Source organism: Culex pipiens, chromosome 1 (genome assembly GCF_016801865.2).
Source record: "Culex pipiens pallens isolate TS chromosome 1, TS_CPP_V2, whole genome shotgun sequence".
NCBI lineage: Eukaryota > Metazoa > Arthropoda > Insecta > Diptera > Culicidae > Culex > Culex pipiens.
This window is the reverse complement of record NC_068937.1, coordinates 134353845-134379681: the sequence shown is the minus strand read 5'-3', so window position 1 is coordinate 134379681 and position 25837 is coordinate 134353845. Positions and strand designations below refer to the sequence as shown.

The window sequence follows — 25837 nt, the reverse complement described above, 5'->3', positions numbered from 1 at the left end:
AATGAAACCATCCACGACCTTAACGTGAAGACTTCCATCATTGCCATGATTTTTCGTTCAAAGATATAAATTTTGCGTCGCTTTCAATATTTTGACAAAATTCCTTCAGCAAGTTGTTTAGAATAGTGCCTTACACAGTGCCTTTTGGTGAATTTTGAATTTGATACGGAATATTTTATAGTGATGATCAATTTTCTTCGAAAATGATCAACGGCTTCAGGTTAACCATAACGAGATTCAATTGGTATTGATGACGCGTTGGAACATACACGAAAATTGTCCAACTGCAAAGATGACACGATGATTTCGTTACTGCTTGGCAGTAAAGCTGACAACAGATGTCAGTCAGCTCGGTCACCACTGAATGTCAGCGATGTTTGGTTTGAGTGAACTAACAAGTAAGAAAATGTTCAGAGCAAGGTTAATATGACAATAGAGCCACAATGTTTTTTTTTTTTTTTGGTTGCCAGTTTAAAAAGACGACATCGTTCTTGGGCTTGATGGATCAAGTGCAATCGTGACGGTATTAAACAATAGAAGATGTTATCTCCAGTCTTAGGCGCGTCTAACAATGACTACTCAATCTAAATGAGAACACCCGATAAGGATCTGGCGAGGTTCACGTCGGGTTCGAGTTTTGTGGTTTACGCTTTCAGAAATCTAGTGTGAGAATAACTTACAACTTTGCCGTCTGAAGTCTTAATTGAGGTTGGGCAATACAGCTGGAAACTTTAAACCTCTTTAGTTGTACTGATTTCCTCTCATGAAATTTGACTCCGACTCCAGTAGTTGGTAAGTATGCGTCGTTTACCGTCAGATGTCTTGCCGAAAAAAAAAGATTATAATTTTTGTTGAGTGAGTTAAAACAAGGTGGCCATTAACTCTGAGTGTGGATGCGATTGTATCTTTGGCTCGTTTCTCGCGCATTCACTTTTCACTGGAGACGCGCGAACGATCATCGCAGCAGCCCTTGCCGACGACACCTTCTCGGTGGTTACTACGATGCTGCCTTGGTTCGCAGCATAAGACGATTCATTCATGATCGGCGACGACGTTGGATCTTACTATGGTGTGTGTCCCTATATTAAACCTATAGTTTTTAACTTCTATTTTCACGAATTTAGCAACACTGTAATTGTTCTGAAGCCAGGGATGCCAGATTTTAGTTTTTTTCTTTGCTCCTTCTTATGCCCAAAATAGGGTCACCTGACCAAGAGTACGCGAACTTTAACATTGGCGCATTCGCGCTCATCGTTTTGTCTTGCAATTTGCTGTTTTTTTGTTCTTCGCAATTTTTTTCCTTCTCGTTCGCAAACTGGCCTCAAACTTGGCCGTGCCAGAGGGCCATGCGCCCGGCTTAGTAGGCGCGCGCTGCGCTGGGGATGAACTTTACAGTGACATGGCCCGAAAACCGTCCGTTCAAGCCAGTCACGACGACGTAACGTAACGACAGTTATGTGGCGGGTTCGAATTATGCAACGGATCGCGATAGCCGAGCGACAACTAATGGGTCACTTTTAACCGGGAGTCTTTCTTTGAGGCAAATGGACCAAGATAACAATGAACGTCGAAGGTTATAATGCTGGAATAAAGTTTTCAAACATTAGAGCCGTTCAGGATTTGTCATCAATTACAGAAAAAAAACTCATGTTTTGATTTATATAGTCATATATGTTTTATTCCTGTCTCATTAAATACTTTTAACAACAATTTATTTTCTATTTTTTCAAGTCCTATTATAGTTGATATGTATCTGTTTATTTCATGTTCATCATTGTGGGCCTTTTTGGTTTTGCTACCCATTTTCCTAACGTGAGTTCTTATGTATGTGCCTGTTTAGTGTGTACAGATATGTATATTTTCCATTGTTCTTAGCACAATTTTGTCCCGCTTTCAAATGTGTTTAATCCCACTTTGATATGTATGATTTCGCTTCTTCAAACCCCACATCTCTTCACGATTGACGTTTCGTTTCTCTTCTTAATGCCGAACTACGTTCGGAAGCAAACTGATTAATCTCGTTCCGATGGAGTGTTTTTTTTTTTTTGGTAATGTTTCACATTCTTTCAATTTAAACTTGAAACGCCGACACAATAATACTACAGGGTTTGTTTTAGCTCTGTATTTTGCGTTCCGTCCAACACTACTTTGTGTATATATACCTAGATGTATAATTACAATATTGTTTTGTTTTTTTTCTTTATCTCATTTTAATTAGTTTTTGTTCCGTTCCGGAAACGCTTCGGTATGCTTCTATTGGTTGCTTCTTTTCGGCTTAATTTACACAAATTACTTTTCTTGCTTTCTCTTTTTATCGATTTGATCCAGCTTATTTACCATTTCATTACTAATATTTTTTTGGTTTATAGCTTTGTTCTTTTTGGTTTGTATATATATTCATAGTGGTATGATTTCTCCTTCTTCTTGATCTAATAACGTCACCTTACTTATGTTTTTCTTTGCGTGTATGTGTCAGGTTAGGGTGTTTTTGTTTTGTGTATAATAGTATAGAGTAACACTTTAGTAACAACAGTATGATGATATGTGGGTTGAGTATGCGTTGGTAGTTTCTTCCCACAATGAATGCACATTTTGTTTGAGAGTGTATGCGTGTGGGTGCGTTCTGTGCGATGGTACACGGTTATATGAGAAACAACAACAGGGTGGTTCAATGAAAGGAATGAGTGTTTTTCTCGTTCTGACGGGATTTGTATTTTGTGTATACCGTGTTGGGTTTCATTGAAAACATTGTTTTAAAATAATCTAAATTAATATTAATTATAAAGTGCGGACCACTGACTAAATTTGAGTTAACAATTATATAACAAAAAAAATAGATCAATTAGCTATGCATTCAAATGTAAGTAAATTTAGAAACTGGTTTACACGACAGAAACTCTAAACATTTTACCAGAAAACACTAAAACAATAAAGGCAATGGTCATTTGTTGAACAAGTTTTGACAGTTACGTGCGTTAGTAAAACATTAATGATGACAAATTGTTTAATTTTCATGTTTTTCTTCTGGAAGGACACCATTGATATGTATTAGGTTTCACTTAGTTCCGTCTCTGGTTCTGATTCATATTAATCGTAGTAATTGCCACTGTTTCGTTTTAATAATGTTCAGTTTTGCTTTAATATATAACACCTACATGTTGTGTGGAGTATACCCCTCATCACTATACAATTAAATGGCTACCCCAAATGTTTTGCTTTAAATGGATACTTGTTACATAGTCAGTTCTATTTGCTCAACTCTTTTATCCATACAAGCGATACACCCATCTGTTTTTCTGCTCTTTATTCTAAAATTTCGATTACAGCAACAGAAAAGTTTAACGCAACAGGAAAGTACAACACAAAGTTCATAATCAAAAACTCAACTCGACAACAGTGTTCTTCTCCACCTTCCCTTTAAACGGATGTTTTTATTTTTTTTCTTTAGTTTCTAGCACCTTTGACTGATTTTGAGATATATGCATATTTCATTCTTGTTCACAACAGTTTTGTCATTTTTTAAAGCTTCTGCGCAAAACATGGAAATAAACTCTTCTCCTAGCCTGTTGGGAACCATAACTGGCAACAACCTCTCTCTCGATAAACACTCCGATAACTGGGAAACTTTTTGCTTTAACGTGCTTAAAAGTAATAATGCTGTGTATAAAACAAATGCTTTTTTAATAAACTCTTCGTTAAACGATAAATTTGTACAATTGGTTATTGATTTTCCTGCAGTTTGAAAGAAACACTTTGAATTGAGTAGCTTAGAAGATGAACAACTTAACAAACTTAGTTTTAACCCCTCTCCCATCCCGATCCCATTCCTTGCTTGTAAGTTTAAAAACCAACTAATAAAATATCTCTACTCTAAAATTGCTGCGTTTCTGCGTAAGTTTATGTGATATGTTTTCCCTTTAATCTTTCCCTTCTTTTTGGTTTAAAATCTAGTTTGATATGTTTTTGTTGCTTCTTAGTCCAAACTAAACACTAAAGCTGTTTTATACTTTATAATATACGCTTTGATATGTATCGTTTTCCTCCGGAAACCCGTTCCGACCACACACTCTTCCGCTTCCACTTCCGGTGCAAATAAAGTAAGATCGGTAGCCTTTATGTGAGTATGAGTGTGTGTGTGTGACTTTTGCGTGTCAATAATACTCTTCATGTAGTTACCACTCGCCACCATCGGCCGCCGCGTTCCCCCGATTTCAGAACGCCGTGTGGCCCTGCGATCCGCCCCCGGGAAGAACCCCGCTGGACGCGCCACCACCGCCCGTTCCGCCCACGACCGGCGAAAGTGCCCCAAAGGCTTCGTCCTGGAGCCGCTGGTGGTGCTGCTGCATCTGGCGCTTCGCCTCCACCACCGGCAGATCGTCGTCCGGTTCCAGGGCCGGATTGATGCGCCCGTTGCGCTCGTCCTTGCCGACCATCGTCGAGGAGGCGGCCGCGCCGTACATCCGCGTCATGCCGCCACCGGCCATCACCGAGAGCTGTGGGAGGGATATTGATTTAGAATTTTTTTCTTTGGTTTTTAAATTTTTATGTAATTTTGTTTTGTTTAATTCATCAATTCCGATTGTAATTAACATTGAACATTAAACGCCCTTTGGACACTTAAATATTTCATAAAATCATAAATAATTTTAAACTTATCATTCTAAAAAAAAAATCAATACCGAATTAAATGTCCGAATTCTCGTCAAAAGTTTAACTTTTTTGCAAAATACGTTAAATTTCACAAAATACCGTATATTTTCGAAAATACTCCAATTTTGATAATTTGCAATATGGGTATCAGACGAAGCGTATTTTTTATGAATGTTCACTTGATTAGAGGATGAGTCTTTACAAAAAAAAAACTCTAGTAAAGTGAATATTCCTAGAAAGATTTTACTTCGTACATGGGTATCAGCTCTCTAGTGCGTCCATCCCGGGAATTCCCGGGACAAAAATCCCGGGATTTTTCCAAAACCGGGAATTCCCGAATCCCGGGATTTTTTTAATTTTGTCCCGGGAATTCCCGAAATTGAAAACAAATCAAATTTTGGTTTGGAAATTCAGATTTGGTTGTGGAAATAGATGAATAGTTTAATACTTAGTACTCGATAAGAATTTTAAAGCATTCATATTTGTATTCGGCATGTATCAGCATTAATTTGGCTTGTTAGGGAAAATTGCTGAAAATTTTGTTTAGAGATTGCGCTTTCAAAATTTTCTATTAAATTTTATTTATTAAAAAAAGTAAGGAATTTAGACTGCTGTTTCAGCCATTTTTTACATAATGTTCTGATTGTTTTGATTGATTTTAGTTACAACAGGAACATTACAGAACAATTAGTACACCGATTTCGAAATTTATTGCTCTAAAATCTCCTGTATCTATTCAGACTGCAGTCCCGATTACCTCCAGTTGGCGGTTGTGACTTAGGGATAATTTTTAAAATATGTTTTAATATAAACTTATCTAAAGTGTTGTTGTTTTAGACAGTTTCAATGAAATTGTTTAAGCTTTTGAAGTCATGTTATATAAATAAATAAAAAGGAAATATATATAAAATTGCGGTTCCAAAGCACATCAAAGAGCGATTTTTAATGTATTTTAAGCTATCTTAAAAACTGATTGCTTTGCTTTTTTATGGGTATCAGCCCATGTTGCAAATTATAAAAAAATAGTTTTTTTTTTTGCAAAAACGGTGTTTTGTTAAAATTTTAGTGTTTTACAAAAAAAAATCTGATAAAGTGAAAATGCCTTTAAAATCTGGCTTTGTTATCAAACCCATGTTGCAAAATATGAAATTTTGAGTATTTTCTAAAAATTACGGTATTTTGTGAAAATTTTAGTAGCGTCATCAGGGTGACATTGGGTCTGGAAGGGTGAGATTGGGTTATACAAATTTCAGCATTTCCGTATGACCCACTCACTCCCCCTCGGACCCAATGTAAACCCAATTTCATGACAATATTTCACAAAATATCACAAATTATGAAAATTTTAGATTTTTACAAAAAAAATCAGATAAAGTGAAAATGCATTTAAAATGTTGCTTCATTTGATACCCATATTGCAATTATAATTTTTTCAATATTTTCGAAAAATACTGTACATTTTGAAAATATTAGTATTTTACGTTAAAATATTTAATTAAGTGAAAATGCAATTACATTTTTTTACTTCTTTTGATACCCACATTGCAAATTATGGAAATTTGAGTTTTTTCGAGAAAAATACGGCATTTTGTGAAATTTTTTAGTATCTTTTAAAAAAAAAGCAATAGGATTTTATTTGTTTTAAAGAAAAAACTAGTCGGTGCCTTTATTCATTTTATTATTTTTTCTCGGATATTAAAAAAAACAGTTTTCTGCGCACTTGGCAGGGAAAATTCTCGTATGTTTGGCAGGTTAAGCACTCGCTCCTAACTCCATCCGATTAGGTGATTTTAACTATTTAAAACACTTTTGTTGTAAAACTGTTTATATAAACTTGCTTGCTCACTTTCTATTGAACTATTTATCACTCGATTTCAGTTCAGAAACGCGTTTTATAAGCTGTAATTGAACGTCAAAGTGCTGCTACGGCAACATTAGAGGCACGCTGATCTTTCATGCGATCCAATTTTAGTTCGGAGTGAGAAAGGAGCCAACCACATAGGTGGATTTAGTTGATTTTGTATTTCAATCATTTTTGCCTTCCTCACCTCACTGAGACAAGGCTATAAAATCACTCAAAAAATGAACTTCTTAAACACGACTCCTAGATATACCTTCACGTATACCTATCGACTCAGAATCAAATTCTGAACAAATGTCTGTGGGGATGTGTGTAGACATGGCTCAACCGATTTTGGCCGGATCCACCATATTCTGTTCGTTTTGGGGTCCCCTAAGATCCTATTAAATTTTATTCTGTTTAGTTAAGTATTTGAAAAGTTATGCCAAGAAAAAGATTTTTGTAGATACAAAAAAGGGTGATTTTTTTCCTAACCTCAAAAGGCCAGGTCTTTTTGTTTACATGCGAGAGTCGCGCCAGATGCGAAACGCCCTGTTGCCACATTGCTTCAAATGAGAGTCTGCATGTTTTCTGGAAAAGTCTGTATCAGGTATATATTTTTTTCATAAACTTATTTTCATTATTACTTTGTAAATGTGAGGAAGGCACCACCCACCTAATGGTGGATTAAGAAACGTTTTTATTCTTAACTCAATCCAAATATCAGGAAATGTCATGCTACCAAACCTACCTGTTCACCCGAGTCCGACGGTTCTCCAACGCGGTGCAGCTCCTCCGGAATGTTGACAACGCAGCGGAAGTAGTCGTAATTAGGCGCCAACCGTCCCGTTTCAAAGACCCATCTGATTTTTTTTTAATTAAAGGAAAAACAATCACAAATTATTTTTCAATAAAAAAAAATCAATTTAAAAGAAATCAATGACTCACTTGGTCCACCAGGACACCCCGACCAGCGTGACCAAACTCATGATCATGGCCATCGTCCGGAACGGGAACATCTGCGTTGCGGTTTCCTCGACGTAGCCCGGATAGTGGATGAGGGCCGGCAGCCCGAGCATGGCCTCCCCGCCGGACAGCCGCACCATGAAGGCGATTATGTACGCCGACAGGCTGCCGTAGGTGTTGCAGTGCTTCTTGAAGTGGACCACCATCAGGAGCTGGAAGGAGTCGTGGGGGGTTTTAGGCAATCAAGTTACAAGGTAGCCTCCCTTTTGCAACCACTCGATGATGATGTAACCGAGAACAGAAGACAGAAATTTCTCCACCACCCCCAACAAGAACGAGTGGAAAATCGAAGGAACAATGAAGAGTGATGATATAAATCGAGGTTCTATCTCTAGCTGAAATATATATATATATATAGGGGAAATTCTCGTATGTTTGGCAGGTTAAGCACTCGCTCCTAACTCCATCAAATTTGCAGATTTTCACTATTTAAACAACTAATTTTGCAAAACTTTTTATAGAAACTTGCTTGCTCACTTCTTATTGAGCTATTTATCACTGGATTTCAGTTGAAAACGCTTTTAATTAGCTTTAATTGAATGTCAAAGTTCTGACCTGCCAACATTAGAGGCACGCTGGAATTAGATGCTGTTCCCCTAGTTCAGCTACTAGAAAAAGGGAGGTTTCATGACGTCAGTGCTTTGAGTTTCACCCTGTTTTACAACACAGAGAGTGCAGAGTATAGTAAATGGTGGGTGAGCAAAAGTGCCTGGAATATTCATCAAGGCCGGAGTTCAATAATTTATCATCGTAATTGCACAATCGTCCTGAATCGCTCAACGGAACTGTCCTCGTCCATCCAGGTTGGTGACGTGACACTATAGTGACAGTGACGTGCACGGTTCCCGAGTGCTGGTCGAGAGACGTGGCTCTCACGTGGCTCAGCATATTTATACACGATGTGTTTGCAATAATTATACCGCTGGGCTTTTGTGTTAATTAACCGGTGGTGTGTATCGAGTGGATTCGTTACTACGTGGTATTGATATCCCAAACGGTTATTATTAAACCAACAAAATGTCATGGGTTGTCATAGTTAGTCCTTTTTCATCTAAAAATAAATATATCTTTAACTCGTAACGGGATCAGTCGTTTCTGAATGGTTGCGATGTTAACTCATTGGTAGCGAATGGTGATGGGTTCGATTATCATCTGCTAACAACGAGAAAGCTCTGGACTCGTAGAATTCTAAAATGTCTGAAATACATGAGTTCACGGTGGGTTTTGATCCCGGCTGGTTTGCATTGGCATGCAAAATTAATATCAATTTAAATGATTTCAGCAATGCAAATGGTTGTTACAACTCGCATTCAACCATTCACCTTGCCATAAACCGTCCAAATCCAAACGAAATACAAGCTTGAGAATAACGTGGAGAATTTCCCTTATCCTCTTAACACTCCTCCGTCCAAGCCTCCGAAACCGTTGCTTCGCTAATTTCAACTCGCTCGCATTTGGCCCCATTTCACCCAATCTTGATCGTTCTTGCAGCATTCGAACCGGTAGGATTTCAAGATTCATCTGAAACAAGAACGAACTTGATCCGACTAACCTGCTAGTCATACCGACTAAATTCGTCGAAGCAACTCTTTTTAGGCGCTCGTTTTAGGGAACACGTCATGGCCAAATCAACAAGAAAGCATTAAAATTTGAAATCAACCATTCAAATTTAACTAATTTGGGGTCTCTGAACACGAATATGACACTCAGAATATCCCAAAATATTCAGAAATCCAGAAATCCAAGATGGCGGCCAATATGGCGCCTGTAGAATAGCGGGAACATATATTTGGGGGTGTAACAGCCTTTCAACCACCCAAATCTAACTAATTTGGGGTCGCTGGCCACGAATATGAAACTGAGGATACTCCAAAGTATTCCAAGATCATGAATTCCAAGATGGCGGCCAATATGGCGCCTGTAGATTATGGGAAACATTTATTTGAGAGGTCAACCACTCAAATCTAACTAATTTGGGGTCGCTGGCCACGAATATGAAACTTAGGATACTGCAAAATATTCCAAGATCATGGATTCCAAGATGGCGGCCAATATGGTGCCTGTAGAATATTGGCAATATTTATTTGAGGGTGTAACTGCCATTCAACCACTCAAATCTAACTAACTTGGAGACGCTGAACACGAATATGACAATAAGAATACTCCAAAGTATTCCAAGATCAAGAACTCCAAGATGGCGGCCAATATGGCGCCTGTAGATTATGGGAAACATTTATTTGAGAGTGAAATAGGCATTCAACCACTCAAATCTAACTAATTTGGGGTCGCTGGCCACGAATATGAAACTTAGGATACTTCAAAGTATTCCAAGATCATGAATTCCAAGATGGCGGCCAATAAGGTGCCTGTAGAATATTGGGAATATTTATTTGAGGGTGTAACAGCCATTCAACCACTCAAATCTAACTAATTTGGGGTCGCTGGCCACGAATATGAAACTGAGGATACTCCAAAGTATTCCAAGATCATGAATTCCAAGATGGCGCCTGTACGAACAATGGGAACAACAATGCAAATAGTTGTTACAACTCGCATTCAACCATTCACCTTGCCATAAACAAGCTTGAGAATAAGGTGGAGAATTTCCCTTATCCTCTTAAAAAACTGGAACATCAACAATTTCCGTCTTCCAAATCCCCTAGCCTTGCACTCCGGTGTGAACTCAGAAAATGATTACAAATGATTTTTTCAGTATTTTTTGATAAATTTTAATTTAGGAATCAGAAGGAATTTGTTGTTGAATTCACCCAGACCTTTGTAACATTCAAAACATATGTAACTGGGCTAATTTTTTATGATTTCACCAATTTGAAGACAATTGGTAATTTATTTTCTGTGTGTAGGAAAAGTAGTCCTCCAAATTAAATATTGCGTTTCAACAGCTGAAATGCATTTTATCTTTTTCAAAAATTGCTTCGTTAATGGGCCCAATTCTAATTTGAATCAAAAAGTAATCAAACTTGGCTTCATCAATAAAGTACGTCACGCTAAAATCAGCAAAACTTTCATTGTCTAATTTTTTTTAATTTATTTCAAAACTCTAAAAACAACAAGGTTTTTGTCCTGATAAAAAAAATGCATTTGAAAACGGGCTGTATTTAAGAAATGCATAAACCGTTTTATACTAAGATCATTTAAAAATTTTAAATTTTTTTGTTAGTAGAACAAACTTGGTAAATCTATATTTTTTGGTTGGTTTTCATGACAATAAATAAAAAAAAATAAAATTTCATTTGTTATTTGCATGAATAAATATCAAGCAAAATAATTTGAGTCACAAAACCAGTTCAATTTTTGTTCTATTGAATTAAGATAGGGGAGAGTGGAGACTTGGTCCCCTTTTTTTGTATCGCACATAACTCTGTCAATTACTCACAAAACTATAAACTTTTTGCATGAATTGAAAGCTTAAACATTCATCTATGTTTGGATAATAAGGGTATTTCATCAGATGAACCCTTCGAATCATGCCAAGCGTTTTAAAAAAATATTTTAAATCGGCATTTTAAAAATGTTAGGGGTAACTTGATCCCCCTATCAACATTTTGAAGAAATCTTTTTCTATAAGTTACAGCAATTTCACATAAAACCTGTACGTTTGTGTTCAAAATTTAACAAGTTTAGTATGTAAAATATTTAAAAACTTAAAATATTATTTTTTAGATCAAAATTAAGCATGTTTACAAAAGTTGGAAATTTTTGTTTACAAAACTTTTGAAAAAAGGTTCAAATTGCAGTAAGTTATGTACAACTATTCTAAAGGAAACTATGTATGAAATCCCAGCCCAATTAATTAATCTTGAGGCTGATTCCAGTGACTGCAAAAATGCAGGGATCAAGTCTCCCTAAACGCACTTTTTTAAACAATTGATTGTAAAAATAGTATGACGATAAATTTAACATCAAATGCGTAAGTGTTTTGAAGTTGATAAGTTTATCAAACAATTCATATACAAAAAATATTTTTTGAATAATTTTTAAGTGTTTTATATGCATATCAGAAAAAGAAAAAAAAAATCTCTTGGAAGTTTTTTGCAGCTCGTTTTAGAAAAATGTGTGTAACTCAATCGAAACATTTTTTAATTTTTTTCTTTGTTTTCTACAGTGAGTTTTAGTTAATTTCGCACAACTTTCTAGAACAAAGCTAATTGTTTCACCCACACCCACAGGCTTGGGATCAAGTGTCCCCGGGGATCAAGTCTCCCCACTCTCCCCTAAACATAAATTGATTGAAATGAGTAGTTCTTTTTGAATTTTAATTTTTGTATTTTTTAATCAGACTGAAACTTTTTTGGTGCCTTCGGTATGCCCAAAGAAACCATTTTGCATCATTAGTTTGTCCATATAATTTGCCATACAAATTTGGCAGCTGTCCATACAAAAATGATATATGAAAATTCAAAAATCAGTTTTCGAAAAGATCGGAAAATTTCACGAATGTTTCATATTTTAGCATTGAAAATCGGACCATTAGTTGCTGAGATATCGACATTAGAAAATGGTGGGTTGTTTGGGTGAGACTTAGAAAACATCAATTTTCCTGTTTTCAAACCTTTTCATGGAAATATCTCGGCAACTAAGGGTCGTATCAACAAAGTTCAGAAAAGCAAAATATAGAGTATTTTCTCAGCCTTTCAAAAATATTTTTTTCAGAGGTGGGCAAAAATGTGCACTAATTAAAAAAAAAAAAGGAAAACTGCTGAAACATGAAACTTGAAAACGGTGCACTTTATGAAAAATTCACTAAAGTACTTTTTTATTGCAAATTTGATTTTACATCGAAAAATGAAGTTGAAAAGTTTTTGCGACCAATATTTGGATTTTTTTTTTAAAAATCAGTATTGATTCGAAAATTCATCACTCGCTCAATGATTTTTTGCACAACCTGGAAATTTCTGAAAAGTTTTATGTCCCCTGAAACATATTAAAAAAAATTGAAAATAGTATTTTTTTGCAAATCAAGTTTTAGTGACAAAAAGTTAAATTAAAAATCACCAATTTTTTTTACCGTGTATCATTTTTTTCAGTGTAGTCCATATCCATACCTACAACATTGCCGAAGACACCAAATCGATTAAAAAATTCCTTGAAAAGATACAGATTTTTTAATTTTCATAAATCATTTTTGTATGGACATCTGCCAAATTTGTATGGAATATTATATGGACAAACTTATGATGAAAAATGGTTTCTTTGGGCATACCGAAGGCACCAAAAAAGTTTCAGCCGGATTAAAAAATACAAAAAACAGGTCGATTATCTCCTCCAATCAAGTTCGACAACTCGTCAAAGCCATTTCAAGCCTGTCCTTCAGAAAGCTGCGAGAATAAAACACAATCCTGCACCGATTCACCTCAAAAGCCACACAAAAAACACACAACCCTCGAAAACTGCTCTTGAGCACGTGGTTCAGATGAAAATTCGAAAAGCTCAACTCTCGTGAGTGTGTGTGTGTGTGTCCAAAAATCAAGTGGGTGGAGAAAAGTCAGACCACCGCGCCGCGCCGCCTGCTTCGTCAAGAGCCCACTTGTGATGACTTTTCTTTCATTTCGCAGAATTGAGTGGAAACATTTCAGCTGAAACATGAAATTTGAGTCGCTTCGAGGAAGGATACGGTGGGGCAGGGGGGGATGAAAAATTAAATTAAGGTACAACTTTCGGCTGCTGTTCAAATTTGATCCGTAAGTTTTCAGTTGGAGGGGCTTGAGTTTTTTTTTTGCGATATGCACATGATCTTGAGTACCTTTGGGGCTCGAAATCGACCATTTTTTTCGAAGATGAAATGAACAAGTCAGCGAAAGATAAACAAAGTAGTCTGTGAGAAATAAATTACAGCCAGACCTTGCTGGCAGCCTTCTTCGAAGAGAAAGAGTCCTCGTCGATAATACTCGCCTTTTCATGGCTTGCTACTTTGGGTGGAAGGAAATTTGGACAAACAAAAAAAGTGCAGGTAATGAAATTTGATGGTCGCTGGGACTGAAAGGACGATGAAACGAATATAATGCAAGTCAATTACAGGAAAACGTGGAAAGAGCAACGAAAAGTGGAACGAGGTTCTTTTTTGTGCTTCGTGGTTAGATATGTAAAACGGCCATTGTCCCTCAATAATAGTACATATATACGATTTGCTCAGGACTTACCTGTGGGAATAAAATGCAGTACACCAAATCGGAACACATGGACCTGGGTGGGGAGTATAAAAATAGATTTTAATTAAATCAAACTAAACTCGTCGAAACAAACGAATCGTCAAAATCACTGCTTCAATTATCACCCCATATTTGCCAAGGCTTTCGCGTGAGCAATTTTCACCAAATGAAAAATTCACCTCTGAGAGAAAATAAAAAGCAACGACTGTTACGGTTTATCTCTGCTAATCTAATGGACCACCCGCCCGGAGGTACCCACCCGATGGCAGCGTTGAGCAGTATTTTTTCATCATTTTGTGCAAAGTTTTTTGGGGTTTTTTTAGCTGGAGCTTTTTAACACCCACGCTCCATTTGCGTTAATGGATAGGGACTTGAAATGTTGGGAACATTTCTATGGAGCAGCTTGAATTGAGAGGTTTTTTGGTTCTAACCGGATTTCACTTAACTTTAATATTTTTTGTGTAAAATTTACCCAAATTTGCCTTCGGTCACAGACAAACCGAAGTAAATCTCATTTTTAAATCAAACAATCAGAAACGGTCAATTTGAATGAAACTAACCACGGGAATTTGAATTCACCACTCACACACTACACTACATTTCGTGTTTGTCTGGGCGTTAACCCAAATAAAAACTCACCACAGCCCGTAGATCGATGGTATTGTGAGGGCCATAATCGTCGACAGGATTCCCACCACCAGAATCGACACCCGCATCACCCAGATGATCTCCATCTCGGAGGCGCGCTGCCGGAAGATCAACCGGTACACGTTCCGGGCAAACATGGACGATGCCGACAGCACGGACGAATCGGCCGAGCTCATGACTGCGGCTGAAACCGCACCCAGCCCAAAGAACGACACAAAGTCCGGCGTCAGATACTGCAGCACCATCGGCAGAATCATGCTGGTTTCCTGCGTGGTCAGTGGCCACGGACCTTTATAGTCGGTTTCGTTCCAGGCTGGAATCAACGACGAATCGTGAGGTATTTGGAAACCCTGGAAGACCCTTTTCTACTCACCAGTTGCCTTCGCGATTGCTCCGATCATAACCGGAGGGATTGCCATCAGGATGCAGCCGAATGCGGCCACGTACGACAGGACCTGGGCCCGGCCAGCGGTCTTGCTGGACAGTACTCGTTGGAAGTACACCTGTGGGAAAGATATAGTTAGTCTTGCAAGCAAACTTGCATCCAAAGTAACTTGGTTTTTGTTTCAAAAAGTAGATGGCGTTGTGCTCCGAATCTTACCTGCCACGGAATTCCACCGAAAATCAGCAGCAGACCGTAGTCGAGGTAATACCAGTGGTAGCCCTCGCCAATTTCGCCGATCCAGTCGACGTCCATCGACGACAGACTTTTCACGTGGTCGTTGGTCCACGCGAACGGGATGCACATCCACAGCCCGATAAAGATGCAGAACAGCTGGATGACGTCGGTGTACGCCACCGAGTACAACCCTCCGAAGAGGGTGTAAAACACGGCGATGCACGCCGACAGGATCACCGACGTTTCCTGCTCCATGTCGATGATGACGGACAGGGTGGCGCCGAGCGCGGCCAGGATACCGGCGGCCCAGAACACCTCCCCGCACAGGGCCGGCAGGAACAGCAGTCCACCCATGCGCTCCCCAAAGCTGTCCTGCAGCGGGTCCAGCATGGTGATGTAACCCTGTTTGCGCATCGGATTCGCGAAGAAGATTCCGCCTGCGAAGTACCATTTGTTACACTAGGGAACATGACCTAAATTCCTTTGTTTGCACATTTTGAACTTCAACAAGCAGAAACATTCACAACTAGATGGCTCTGAGTAGTGAAAATCTTAAATTATTTACGTCTGCTTGTCTGTGTTTAGTCTATTTAACCTGTGCATTTTCTCGAAAAACTCACCAAACACCAAGCTGAGCGCATATCCGAACGGTGCCTGACACCAGACCAGCCCGGATGTGTAGATTGCTTCCGCCGTTCCGTTGATGTAGCCACCGCCAACCCACGTAGCTGATGGGTGTGTGTGTGTGACACGTGAGGATAAAAGATAGGATGATAACAAACAGTGGTGAAAAACGATGCAAACTCGAAAAGTGTAAGGGACGGGCATTCATTTGCGGAAAATTTGCCACAAAATATCTGGAACGTGCCTTCTGGGGGATTTGTTCAACCCAACTGACGGAGGGTTCTTCTACGTTAGATGAATGGCATCTACTACGGTAAACCGCAACCACATTTGCTTTGAAGGGGAAACACAGTCGAGAACAAATGAGTATCAATTATTTTGTCGAGTGCAGATTCCGAACAGGAATCGAATTTCTTAATTTAGTTCAAAATGTGTTGCAGAAAATGGTTTTCCCCTCATTTTAACCCACAAATTAGCCTTTCTGTGTTGGCGTGCACAGCTGTCACTGTTTCAAACTACCCAGTTGTAAAAGGCAAACCTAAAATCGAGCTGTTTCTATACAAAGTAGGCCCGACAAGCGATTTGGCAAATTTCTTACAGCCAATTTCCCGTATTCCAGTAAACGATCTTCCTGAATGACTTCCGGCTCCAATCCAGAAACCCGAAATACACTAATTAGCACCTCCCAAACTCACCTGTCATCGTGAAGATGCCGACAAACAGCCCGATCGATCGGCCCGCCAGCATGACCTCCTCCTCGGAGTCATTTCCGGCCTCCTTCTTCCGGCCCGCCCAGATGCCGACGGCCAAAATCAGCACGTAGAACAGCACGATGCTGATGACACCGGCGATGTTGATCATTTTGCTGTGATGATGATCAGCAGTAGTTAGTTTGGTTCAGGTGCTCTCCTCTTTTCGCGGGGATCGTTTGTGCAAACTTTGTAACGTTTTGTACGGTGCTCGTAAAATAAGCTGAAAGCTTGATATTTCACACGACGACGACGAGGATGGGGTGAGATAATGAGGATGGGTTTTTGTTTTACGACGCGAGATTTGTCACCGGACTTTATGCGACGATACACTCTATTCTACGCACAACACACCGTACGACTCATTGGCTTTATTGTTTCGTTTATTGTGCTGAGGGAAATGTGGAAAATGGGAGTGGAAAAGGGGCCAGCCCCTGGGGCAAGTATGTGAGAAATGGAGGTGAATTCGTAGTTTTGTTTTTTTTTGTCGGAAATGGAGCAATGCTGAAAGGAAATAACAGAAATACAGAATTAGATGATTGTAATATGAATGTTAGAATTTAAATCTTATTGGAAATAAAAGTATAATCTAACGTAGAAAAGTAATTTTCAGCTGTTCTAACTGACAATTTCTCTTTTATTTATTTTTTTCTTAGTGTGCTTTTTTTTACTTTTTTGTCTGACTGACTGGTCACAACGCTTGCTTAGGGCGTATCCTAGACCTTGAACGTTCCCAAAAATCCTCCAACTTCAAGCGAAACTTATTTGAGGATATCGTGCACGCTAAAATAGCTAACAGACCTTCTCAAAACATACAGCTTTTGAGACTGACAGCATTTTTCCAGCTTGCAAATTAGTAAAATTTACTAAAAATTTAGCTAGATTTATCATTTTTAGGACCTGGATCCAGCTGTCAAATCCAGCAATTTTTTTTGGATTTCCAGCTAAAAAAAATGGTGGTTGAAAAAACAGCGAATTTTTTTAGGATTTTTAACCAAAATTTAGCAAGATTCACGATAAACCTTCTTTCCGTGTGGAGATTTTCCCTTATCCTCTTAAAAAGTGGATCATTACCACTTCCTATCTTGTAAATTTCTTTCCTTGTCCCAAGTCTACGGTGTAGATGGCAATGGAGGACTGTTAAGGTGTGGAGAATCCGATACAGGTAAAATGGGTATTATTCCCAATTCTCAATTCCTAGGCAAACTGTATTAGAAAACCGTCATAAATATATGGCGAAATCCAGTCTGCAATCCGCTAGAAATCACCGTCTCTAAGCGAAGCACTTCTTTAATTGTAATTATGCTTTTTACTACACATTTGCATACTTTTTCAATATTCCAATCGCAAATTATAACAATTTTTTTCAGAATGATTTTGTACCCCCTGATGTTTTGAGAAATGTTTGAAGTGGTATACAAATTTGCTCACTCCACAATCGAGTAGAAGACAATTTAGAATGCAGTACCACGTACGACAAACGAGACTAACTTTTTTTTCAACTGTAGAGTTTTGTGGTCGTGCATGTCAATGGCAGTAGCTAGATAGTAGTTGATAAACCACATTGACGTTCTGCGGTCGCAAAATTGGACTCCTTTTTTGGAAGGAGGTAGGACTTTGCCGGATGTTGAATTTTTTCGTTTTAGGATGTAACTTTTTGTGGTTTTTATTTGGCAAGTTTGTTATGTTCGTTAAACTGATTACAAATCTGACATACATGTAGCGGAGATTTACCCATTTTAAGCCTAATAAGCGGTCGTGTTTGAATGATGCTGGATAATCTGGAGTGCTTCTTGAAATTTACTAAGTACACCAACGAGTAGAGCAACTTTTAGTGAACATTTCTTTTTATTTTTACTTTTCCTAAAAGTTATTCTATTCCTTTTACAAGCATTTGAAAAAAATATTTCCAAAATGTATTCTAATCAAACGAGAATGCATTGGGCAACGCCCATTTTTCTATTTTCAGCTTAGTTTTTTTTTTACTTCCAGCGCTCTTTTGGGTCTGCTTAGTGCTGCCAAAATTGATGAAATTTTAAGCGACCACTCACGAACAATAGCATTTATAGAGAAAATTTCCTGGCATCACTGGCTCACTCCAACAGGCGCTGCTGGTGGTGTTGGTGGCCACCCTTTGTTCTTTATTTGCCTTCGCTTCTCGCTCGGTTTTCTTCAGCCTTCGATTAGAATGGGTAGTCAAAAGTCAAACGTCAAAAGACTTTGCGCGTTTGTTTTTTTTATGGCGCTTGCTAATTATTTACATGTTTCGAGATTATTTTTCAAGTGAGTGACTAACTAACGTGAAAAGTTGATTTTTACGATATTCATTAAGCGTTTGAGGGTTTCTCGCGTGTGTCACTGTGTGTGCCAACAAAATGATGAGAAATGGTCTCGCAAAATAGAAAATATGATTATGAAAAAAAGTGCATTGAATTCGATCTTTTTGGCCAGTAAGTAGCATACATTTGCGTGCTCACTCGAGGCGGTGCTGTTGCTGGTAAGTTTATAGCCTGAATAGTATTTTTGGAGATTTAATCGAGCATCAAACTCTCCATAAGACGAAGATAGGTGTTTGATTGGAAATGGTATATTTCTCCTAATAAAGAATCTTTGGAAATAAAAAAAAATCAGCTCAGCATCACTTCAAAACGAAATAATTCGCAATCATCGTTTTTCCGGTTTTCGAGATGATAATTGTAGAAAATAACACAAGAAACGAAAGCGAAACTATAAGTGTGTCACGTACAAACCAGTAACTCCCTTTGGAGAGTGTAATAATAATGGACCAGGAACAGAGCAAAATACAAAAAAGTAAACCCTCTGAAAAACGTGTTTTTGTTTTTTTTTTTTAATAAAAAATGTTTGTTAATATTTTGTGAAATAAAGTTGCGTCAAATTGTCTGTGGTTCCGAGCATTTAATCCCGGTATTCTGCTGCTATTATGCCATCCTATCCCTAAAGCTTTTGTGTATTGAAGACTTTCAGCGCTGTGACCACCCAACTCCATGGAAAAGAGAGCACAAAAATGCCTGTGCCATTAGGGTATCGTAAGCCCTTTTCAGACACTAGCGATTCATCTGCTCACAGCTTACACGAGAGAATATCTCTCAAGGGATGAAAAGTGGTCTGTTGGTTTGCTGACTTTATTGTTTTGCTAAGTGCTATCAATTTCCTTTTCAGAAGGGAATTCTTTAGTCTAGGACTATGATACTCAATAGCCACATAAGTGTTGTAGGTTTATTTTGGTAAATTGTCATTTTTACAAATTAATAATATTCTCAATTTACCTATACAAAAACGTTAAATAAGGTTACAATTCTATATATAATAAGTCACTATTATGTTTCGAATGAATGCTCTCTTTACACTCAAGAACAAAATCACAAAGGAGCAACCTTGTCATTGTTTCAACGAAAGTTGACAGATTCATAATTAGGTTCCTAGCTTGTATAACCCAACACTCCACACCTAAGTATACACACGAAACCATGCCAATCAAGAATATTCACCGCGAGCTTTGGTTTAAATCCACTGGTATATGTTTGCCATAAAGGGAAACCAGAGAAAGCAAAGAAAAATCAAGAATAATTTGAATTTTAAATGACACCCGTCAGCGTGACCGTCACCGCAAACCGTAATGGCGGCTGCAGGTTGTCACCATTTTTATTTATTTTTTTCATGGAAATTCAAATCCGATCATTTTATGATTTTTATATTTTAAAAAGTTAGACATTGGATCAACGCGATGTTAATCATTTCTCCGGGAAGAAACTATAATGAAAATTTCAATAATGTCGGCAACCCTGTTCGCCACAAATGTCAAACCGCCAAGCAATCAGTCATTTACCCACTATGTCAAGGGTTACCGACGGTTTGTCAAGTCATTAAGTTTCTGAAGACCCAGGAAACGTTGGCAACCACCCTCGGTGTGTGGTACAAGTAGATGATGGCAATAAATGTTCTTCACTTGCTGTACTAGTGGGACGACGGCATCGTTGATGATGATGATGATGATGATGGCAACCCTTCCCGCACTGTGTTGTCATTAAACGAAAGCCCACACGTGATCGTTTGCATTTACTCGGCGTGACACGATTTTCGGACAAACACGTGTAACGAATGGGCCGTGCGTGGGTCGCATGGGACACAGACAAGAGTTCCAACAATCAACAATTTAACGGTAAATTTGAATCATCAGGAACTTACCACAGCAATGTTTAACTCACCACAAATGTTTGACAGTTGCTTGAAACTGTGTGCTAGCACTCAACCATACATTCTGTGTAGTTTACGTCTGTTTGTCTGTGGTTGTTGGGTGGTCAGTAGGATGTAACAAAATCACACTTTTTGTGGGCATTTCAGGGGATGATCCCCTAGGTGTACTGAGTCAGAATCCCAAATATGAGCTCGATTGGTTGCGACAGGACCTGGCGCTCCGGCTTTAAAGTTTAAATGGGATTTTTCAAAAACCTCATGAGCTTATAGTTTGAGTTTCAGGGCACAACTTTGCCGACGACTGCGAAGAGATTTGATAATTAGTACTGCTTGTACAATGATTTGAAAATAAAAAAAACTTTTTGCCATTAATTTGTTTGATTAGTATTGGCAACACTTTCTTTGAACGCGCGCATCCAGAGCCAGGCGTCGTAACTATAGCAGCGAGAAAACATCCAGCGTACAACGATCAAAGTTTGACACATGGAAAGAAAATGCTTTATTTGGATGTTGTGCTTATGTTTTCGATGGTGCCAGAGGATTTTTTCACCGGTGCTGTTCTTTTAATCTGTCGTAGATTCCGGTATTCTATTTGGCAGTGACTCGCAGGATTTAGTTCTAAGCCCACCTGGTCCTGTCATTAACCCGTGTGGATCTTTTTTTGTCGCGACCAGTTGTGGTGCTGGGGGGCATGTTAGCGAACCTATGCTCGAGCATAGTGCAATTGGTGTCTAATGAATTCGCAAAATATCTAGCCAGAGAACTCTGCTGTATGAAAATAGTATTTACTAATGTTGTCAATGCAGTATATTAATTTATTTATGACCGATTTTATTGCCAAATTACAATAACTCTTTGATTGATTACAAAGCGAGTGGAAACTCTCACTAAAATGCGGGTCTCTCGAAATATCTTCCGGAATACGGAATATTCAAAATACACACAACATCCGTGCGTTATAAAGCGCTTTCAAGACAGCCGCGTTAGGTGGCACTCGAGCAAGGTTTAGAATCGGTTCTGCCTGGGCATCCAACTGAACCCTGAGAATCAACCGGAGATCTGCTTGCAGTTCCATAAGAACTTTCGTTCTCAACAATCACAACAATAAAAACAACAACACGACGCTGGACAAATACATGCCGACGCATCGCGACGTACCGTAGCATGCGTTGCATAGTTTGCCGAAAGCGCGCATCAAAAGCGAGTGTTGCCAGAACATGTTTTACGTTATCAGAAAAACAAGAGAAAAGATTTTGTAAATTCTGTACCATTTTTCAGAGCGGTCAAATCTCTTCGCAGTCTTCGGCAAAGTTGTACCCTGGAACACAAACTATAAGCTCATGAGGTTTTTGAAAAATCCAAAAATCGTTGAAGGACTCAAAAATGGCAAAAACCAAAACGCACCGATTTTACGGGTTAAATCCAAGGGGTTGGAAACTCTAAGAGCTATAATTATTATGTTAACCAGTATATCAAAATATATGTTAGTATACTTATTATTTCCTTTAAATATCGCCAGTATACTAATCAATATACTGAGAGTATCTTAATATACTAACAGTTTATTGCTTTTCGGTTAGTATACTAACAAGTATACTGGAATATCGTTAGTATACTCAGTATTCTTAAGTAATATTAGAGTTTCCAGCCCCTTGGTTAAATCCCATTTAAACTTTGAAGCCGGAGCGCCAGCTCCTGTCGCAACCAATCGAGCTCATATTTGAGATTCTGACTCAGTACACCTAGGGGATCATCCCCTGAAATGCCCGCAAAAAAGTGTGGTTTTGTTACATCCTAGTGGTCAGGCTTACCGTTGGAGGCCACGGCGAGAAGCGATTGCCGAGATAAGTAGGCAAAATAGGTGCTGGTGGAAATTGGAACAACAAGCTGGTTATTATTTGGTAATTTTTTTTACGCATTAACGGTTTTTGAATTTTTTTAAAGACCTGTTACAAATTATTTCTTAAATAACAAATATTGTTTTGAAAATTTATTAGATAATTGCTTAGTTTAAAAAACAATGATATAACTCAAAAATGGTGAAAACCTCGTCAGAGTGTCACAGCAGCTGGTGGTTTCCTGATGAAAACAAAGAGCTGTAACAGTCCCTGCGAAATATGTTAGCTCGACATCGGGCGGTCAAACAAAAACCCCAGCTAAAGGTTTTGAAACTGTTGATGCTCCACTTTCTAAGGGGATAAGGGAAAATCTCCACGGTGTCCCCAAATAAGTTCCACTTTGAGTTAGACGGTTTTTGGTTGTTAGTAAATTTTCGATTAGAAAGGTTATTCAGCAAAATACCATCATACGCACTGACATTTCCAATACCAACAAGAGCGTCCATCAATTGTAAACGACCCTTGCGGGGGGTGTCAAAGTGAGGAACACAAATTACCAAATTATCAGACAAACACCAATTCGTTTACTCGCGGAACGAACCTCTACGTGTCGGCGCGCGCTGAATGCCAAACGGAAAACCTCTCCCCCACCTTCCCAAATTTTCCGCCAAGTGACGTACAGTCGTGGGTTCTCGTGGGAAAACCAACAATCGACGTCGTTGCTTGGAAAAGCTGCGTAAATACCACCTCTCGAACCTGCGCGGTGAATGACCTTGAAGGTTAGTCCTTCCTGGTTTTCTTCCCCTCCACACACCAACTATCATTACAATGTTGTAACTCCCACTCACAATGTGTGGGGGTGGAAGTGAGAAGGGTGGGTTGGAATAAAATTGGGAAAATCCGATGAAATCCAATTCCAGCTTTTTTGTTGTTGTTTATTTTTTTCATTCATGCCTCGATTCGCACGGATTCAATTTGGATTGAGTGAAATTTGTTGTTTTTTTTTTTTGTTAAGCGTCGCAAACGATAGGCTTTTCTCAAGGGAAGTGAATTCATGTATAGTATCTGCTCTGCTCAAAAAAGATACTCTTCAAATTACTAGTCACCTTAATTAGGTGAAATTATCCACCAAAATCACTTATTCAACCATTGCATTGCGTTTATTCCACCTTCACGATTTTGTTTCATTTTGAATTTGATTCTACTTTTTGCTCGGCATAGCCATTGCTGGTTTATAGCTTTCGTGATTTTATTGTATGCTATAAATAACAACCCAAAACAACCGACCACCAGCTGAATTAACCGGAAAACACCGTTTCATTGGATTAGAGAGGTGAAACGTATATTTGTCATTAATATGAAAGGGCTGCCAATTATGATTTTAAAATAAAGGTACCAGTTGAATCTCACAGCTATTTGTCATTTTTATTGCAATTTGATGTATATTTTTTTCAAACCGTGCATAAATCAGCTCAGTGATTGATTACGCCTGAATACTGGCAAATAAAAGCCTACCAGCAAGCCTTTGAAAAGGAAGTTTCCAAATATATCCGCGAGAGGTATTAGGGTAATCTGAAAATCAAAATTGTTTGGTTGCATAACTGTTGACCAGCTGAATCAAATTTTACAACTTTCAATACCAAGCCATAGGACTCGAAGCTGGACCAAATGGAACAAATCCGGACAAAATTCGTTCAACCAGTGCCGAGATAATCGAGTGACATTTTTTGATCAAAATCCCAACACAAACACAGACATTTGCTCAGAATTTGATTCTCAGTCGAGAGGTATACGTGAAGAATGGTCTAGGAGGAATATTCAAAAAGTTATTATTATTTATTTATTTATTTTTTTTGCAGGAAGGCAAAACCTGCTTTGAAAATAAAGTTCAAATCATATCTGCTTGTCTGTGGCACCAAATTTGACAGAACGTCAATCACAACACACCAGAGAAAAAACAACATTATCGATTACGACTCCCCCAACGACATCCTCATCATCATTACACCGAAATCGAGCGGAAAATCGTTTACCAGCACATAATTTAGCTCCCGATAACGATCGCACCGAGGAAGCTCAGCTGTGCATCAAAATTGAATTATCCTTTGATTGATACTGCCAGCATCCTTCCGCGCAAGAGTTTCTTGTTTCTTTGCCTTCTTTGCGGGGTAAATTTCCCTACATTAGCCTTGATTTGTATCAGGGTTGTAGCTTTTCTGTCTTGGAAAATTAAATGTTAGTTGTTCGATTGAAAATTTACACATAAAACTGATCACAGTAATTTTAACTTAATTATTGTGAAATACTTATATCAAAAAATATTATTTAAGCTGCTTCATCTGACCATATTATCTTGTCATCAAATTAGCTCAAATGGCTTAAACTCCCCTGAGGAAGAGGACTGCCTCAAATATGGGACATCAACCGTCAAATGGGTCGATACGAAATTTCAAACTTTGAAGTCAATGTTCAGACTTGAAAAATCAAGTATTAATCACATTCTCGCCAAACAGTTGTCCCGATTTACCCCGGTTGACGGTACTTATGTTTTCTTCTCAGTTCAACCCGGATCCGGGCTTTGGACATTGACAGTGTGACAAGTGATTGATGGTGCGAGCGGTCCTTACGGCGGGGGGTGGTTCAACTGACGATTATTTGCACTATGGCAATGAAGAACAGAACCACGTCGAAGTCCCGAATGTGACAGCTCAGCATCGTCGTGGGAATTAGTTTGCATCAGTTTGTTACTTGAGGGATTTATCAAATTTGTGCTGGCATTTTTTTTACTTAATGAGTGATATTATTGAAGGTCATTAAGACATATTTTCAGTTCGAAATATTTCTCCTGGATTTTTAATCCAGAAGAAACTAAAAAAACAGTGGAATTTTAAGCAAGTTCGTCGAATTGTTATAAAAACTCGCTCTTAATCCATCTTTTGGTGGTTAGTGCCTTCCTCACATTCATAAAGTCAATACATTCAATAAATATTTTTCATTCTGGGTAAATAAATATAATAATAATTCGGTAAAAATAGCAACTTTCCCCCTTAACATGTTTAACAAATCAACTCTATTACTCATTACTTTTGATAGGGTTCGCAGACCTTCAATATTTCTGGCTCATCGCAAGGTCTGATAAAAAACCTTTTCAACGATAGTTCGCATGGAAGATTCAGACAATATTTCTATCACAATATCTGAAATCCAGCCTCCAAAAAGTGTATAAATAACAGTTCACGGCGTGTTCTCTGGGCAACCTAAAGGAGAAAAAATAGTCATCGCTACTATTAAATGTGTCTTATAGGAAATTTTCTCAGCTTTCCAATGCTTCTAAGAGCGAAATATTTCATCGGGAAATTTCTGAGATATCTATATTTTAAGTTTTTTGTTTTAAAATCCTTAATCATTTATTGGAAACTTTTTAATTACAGTCCAGGAAACTTGTCAAATGATGTGTT

The 25837-nt window shown here is 38.2% G+C and overlaps 1 protein-coding gene across 2 annotated transcripts in view; it reads right to left on the bottom strand.

Moving 5' to 3' along the window:
- Positions 1-2740: 2740 nt before the first annotated feature.
- Positions 2741-25837, bottom strand: part of LOC120422556 (high-affinity choline transporter 1) — a 35252-nt gene continuing 12155 nt past the window's right edge. For both annotated transcript variants that reach the window (XM_039586033.2, XM_039586035.2), the window contains exons 3-11: positions 16273-16830; positions 15574-15681; positions 14936-15390; positions 14708-14837; positions 14326-14647; positions 13678-13720; positions 7439-7668; positions 7242-7353; positions 2741-4493 (exon numbers count right to left, since the gene is read on the bottom strand). In XM_039586033.2, the coding sequence (XP_039441967.1) occupies positions 4212-4493; positions 7242-7353; positions 7439-7668; positions 13678-13720; positions 14326-14647; positions 14708-14837; positions 14936-15390; positions 15574-15681; positions 16273-16438 (1848 nt within the window). In that variant the 5' untranslated portion in view covers positions 16439-16830 and the 3' untranslated portion in view covers positions 2741-4211. The remainder of the gene's footprint in view (positions 4494-7241; positions 7354-7438; positions 7669-13677; positions 13721-14325; positions 14648-14707; positions 14838-14935; positions 15391-15573; positions 15682-16272; positions 16831-25837) is intronic.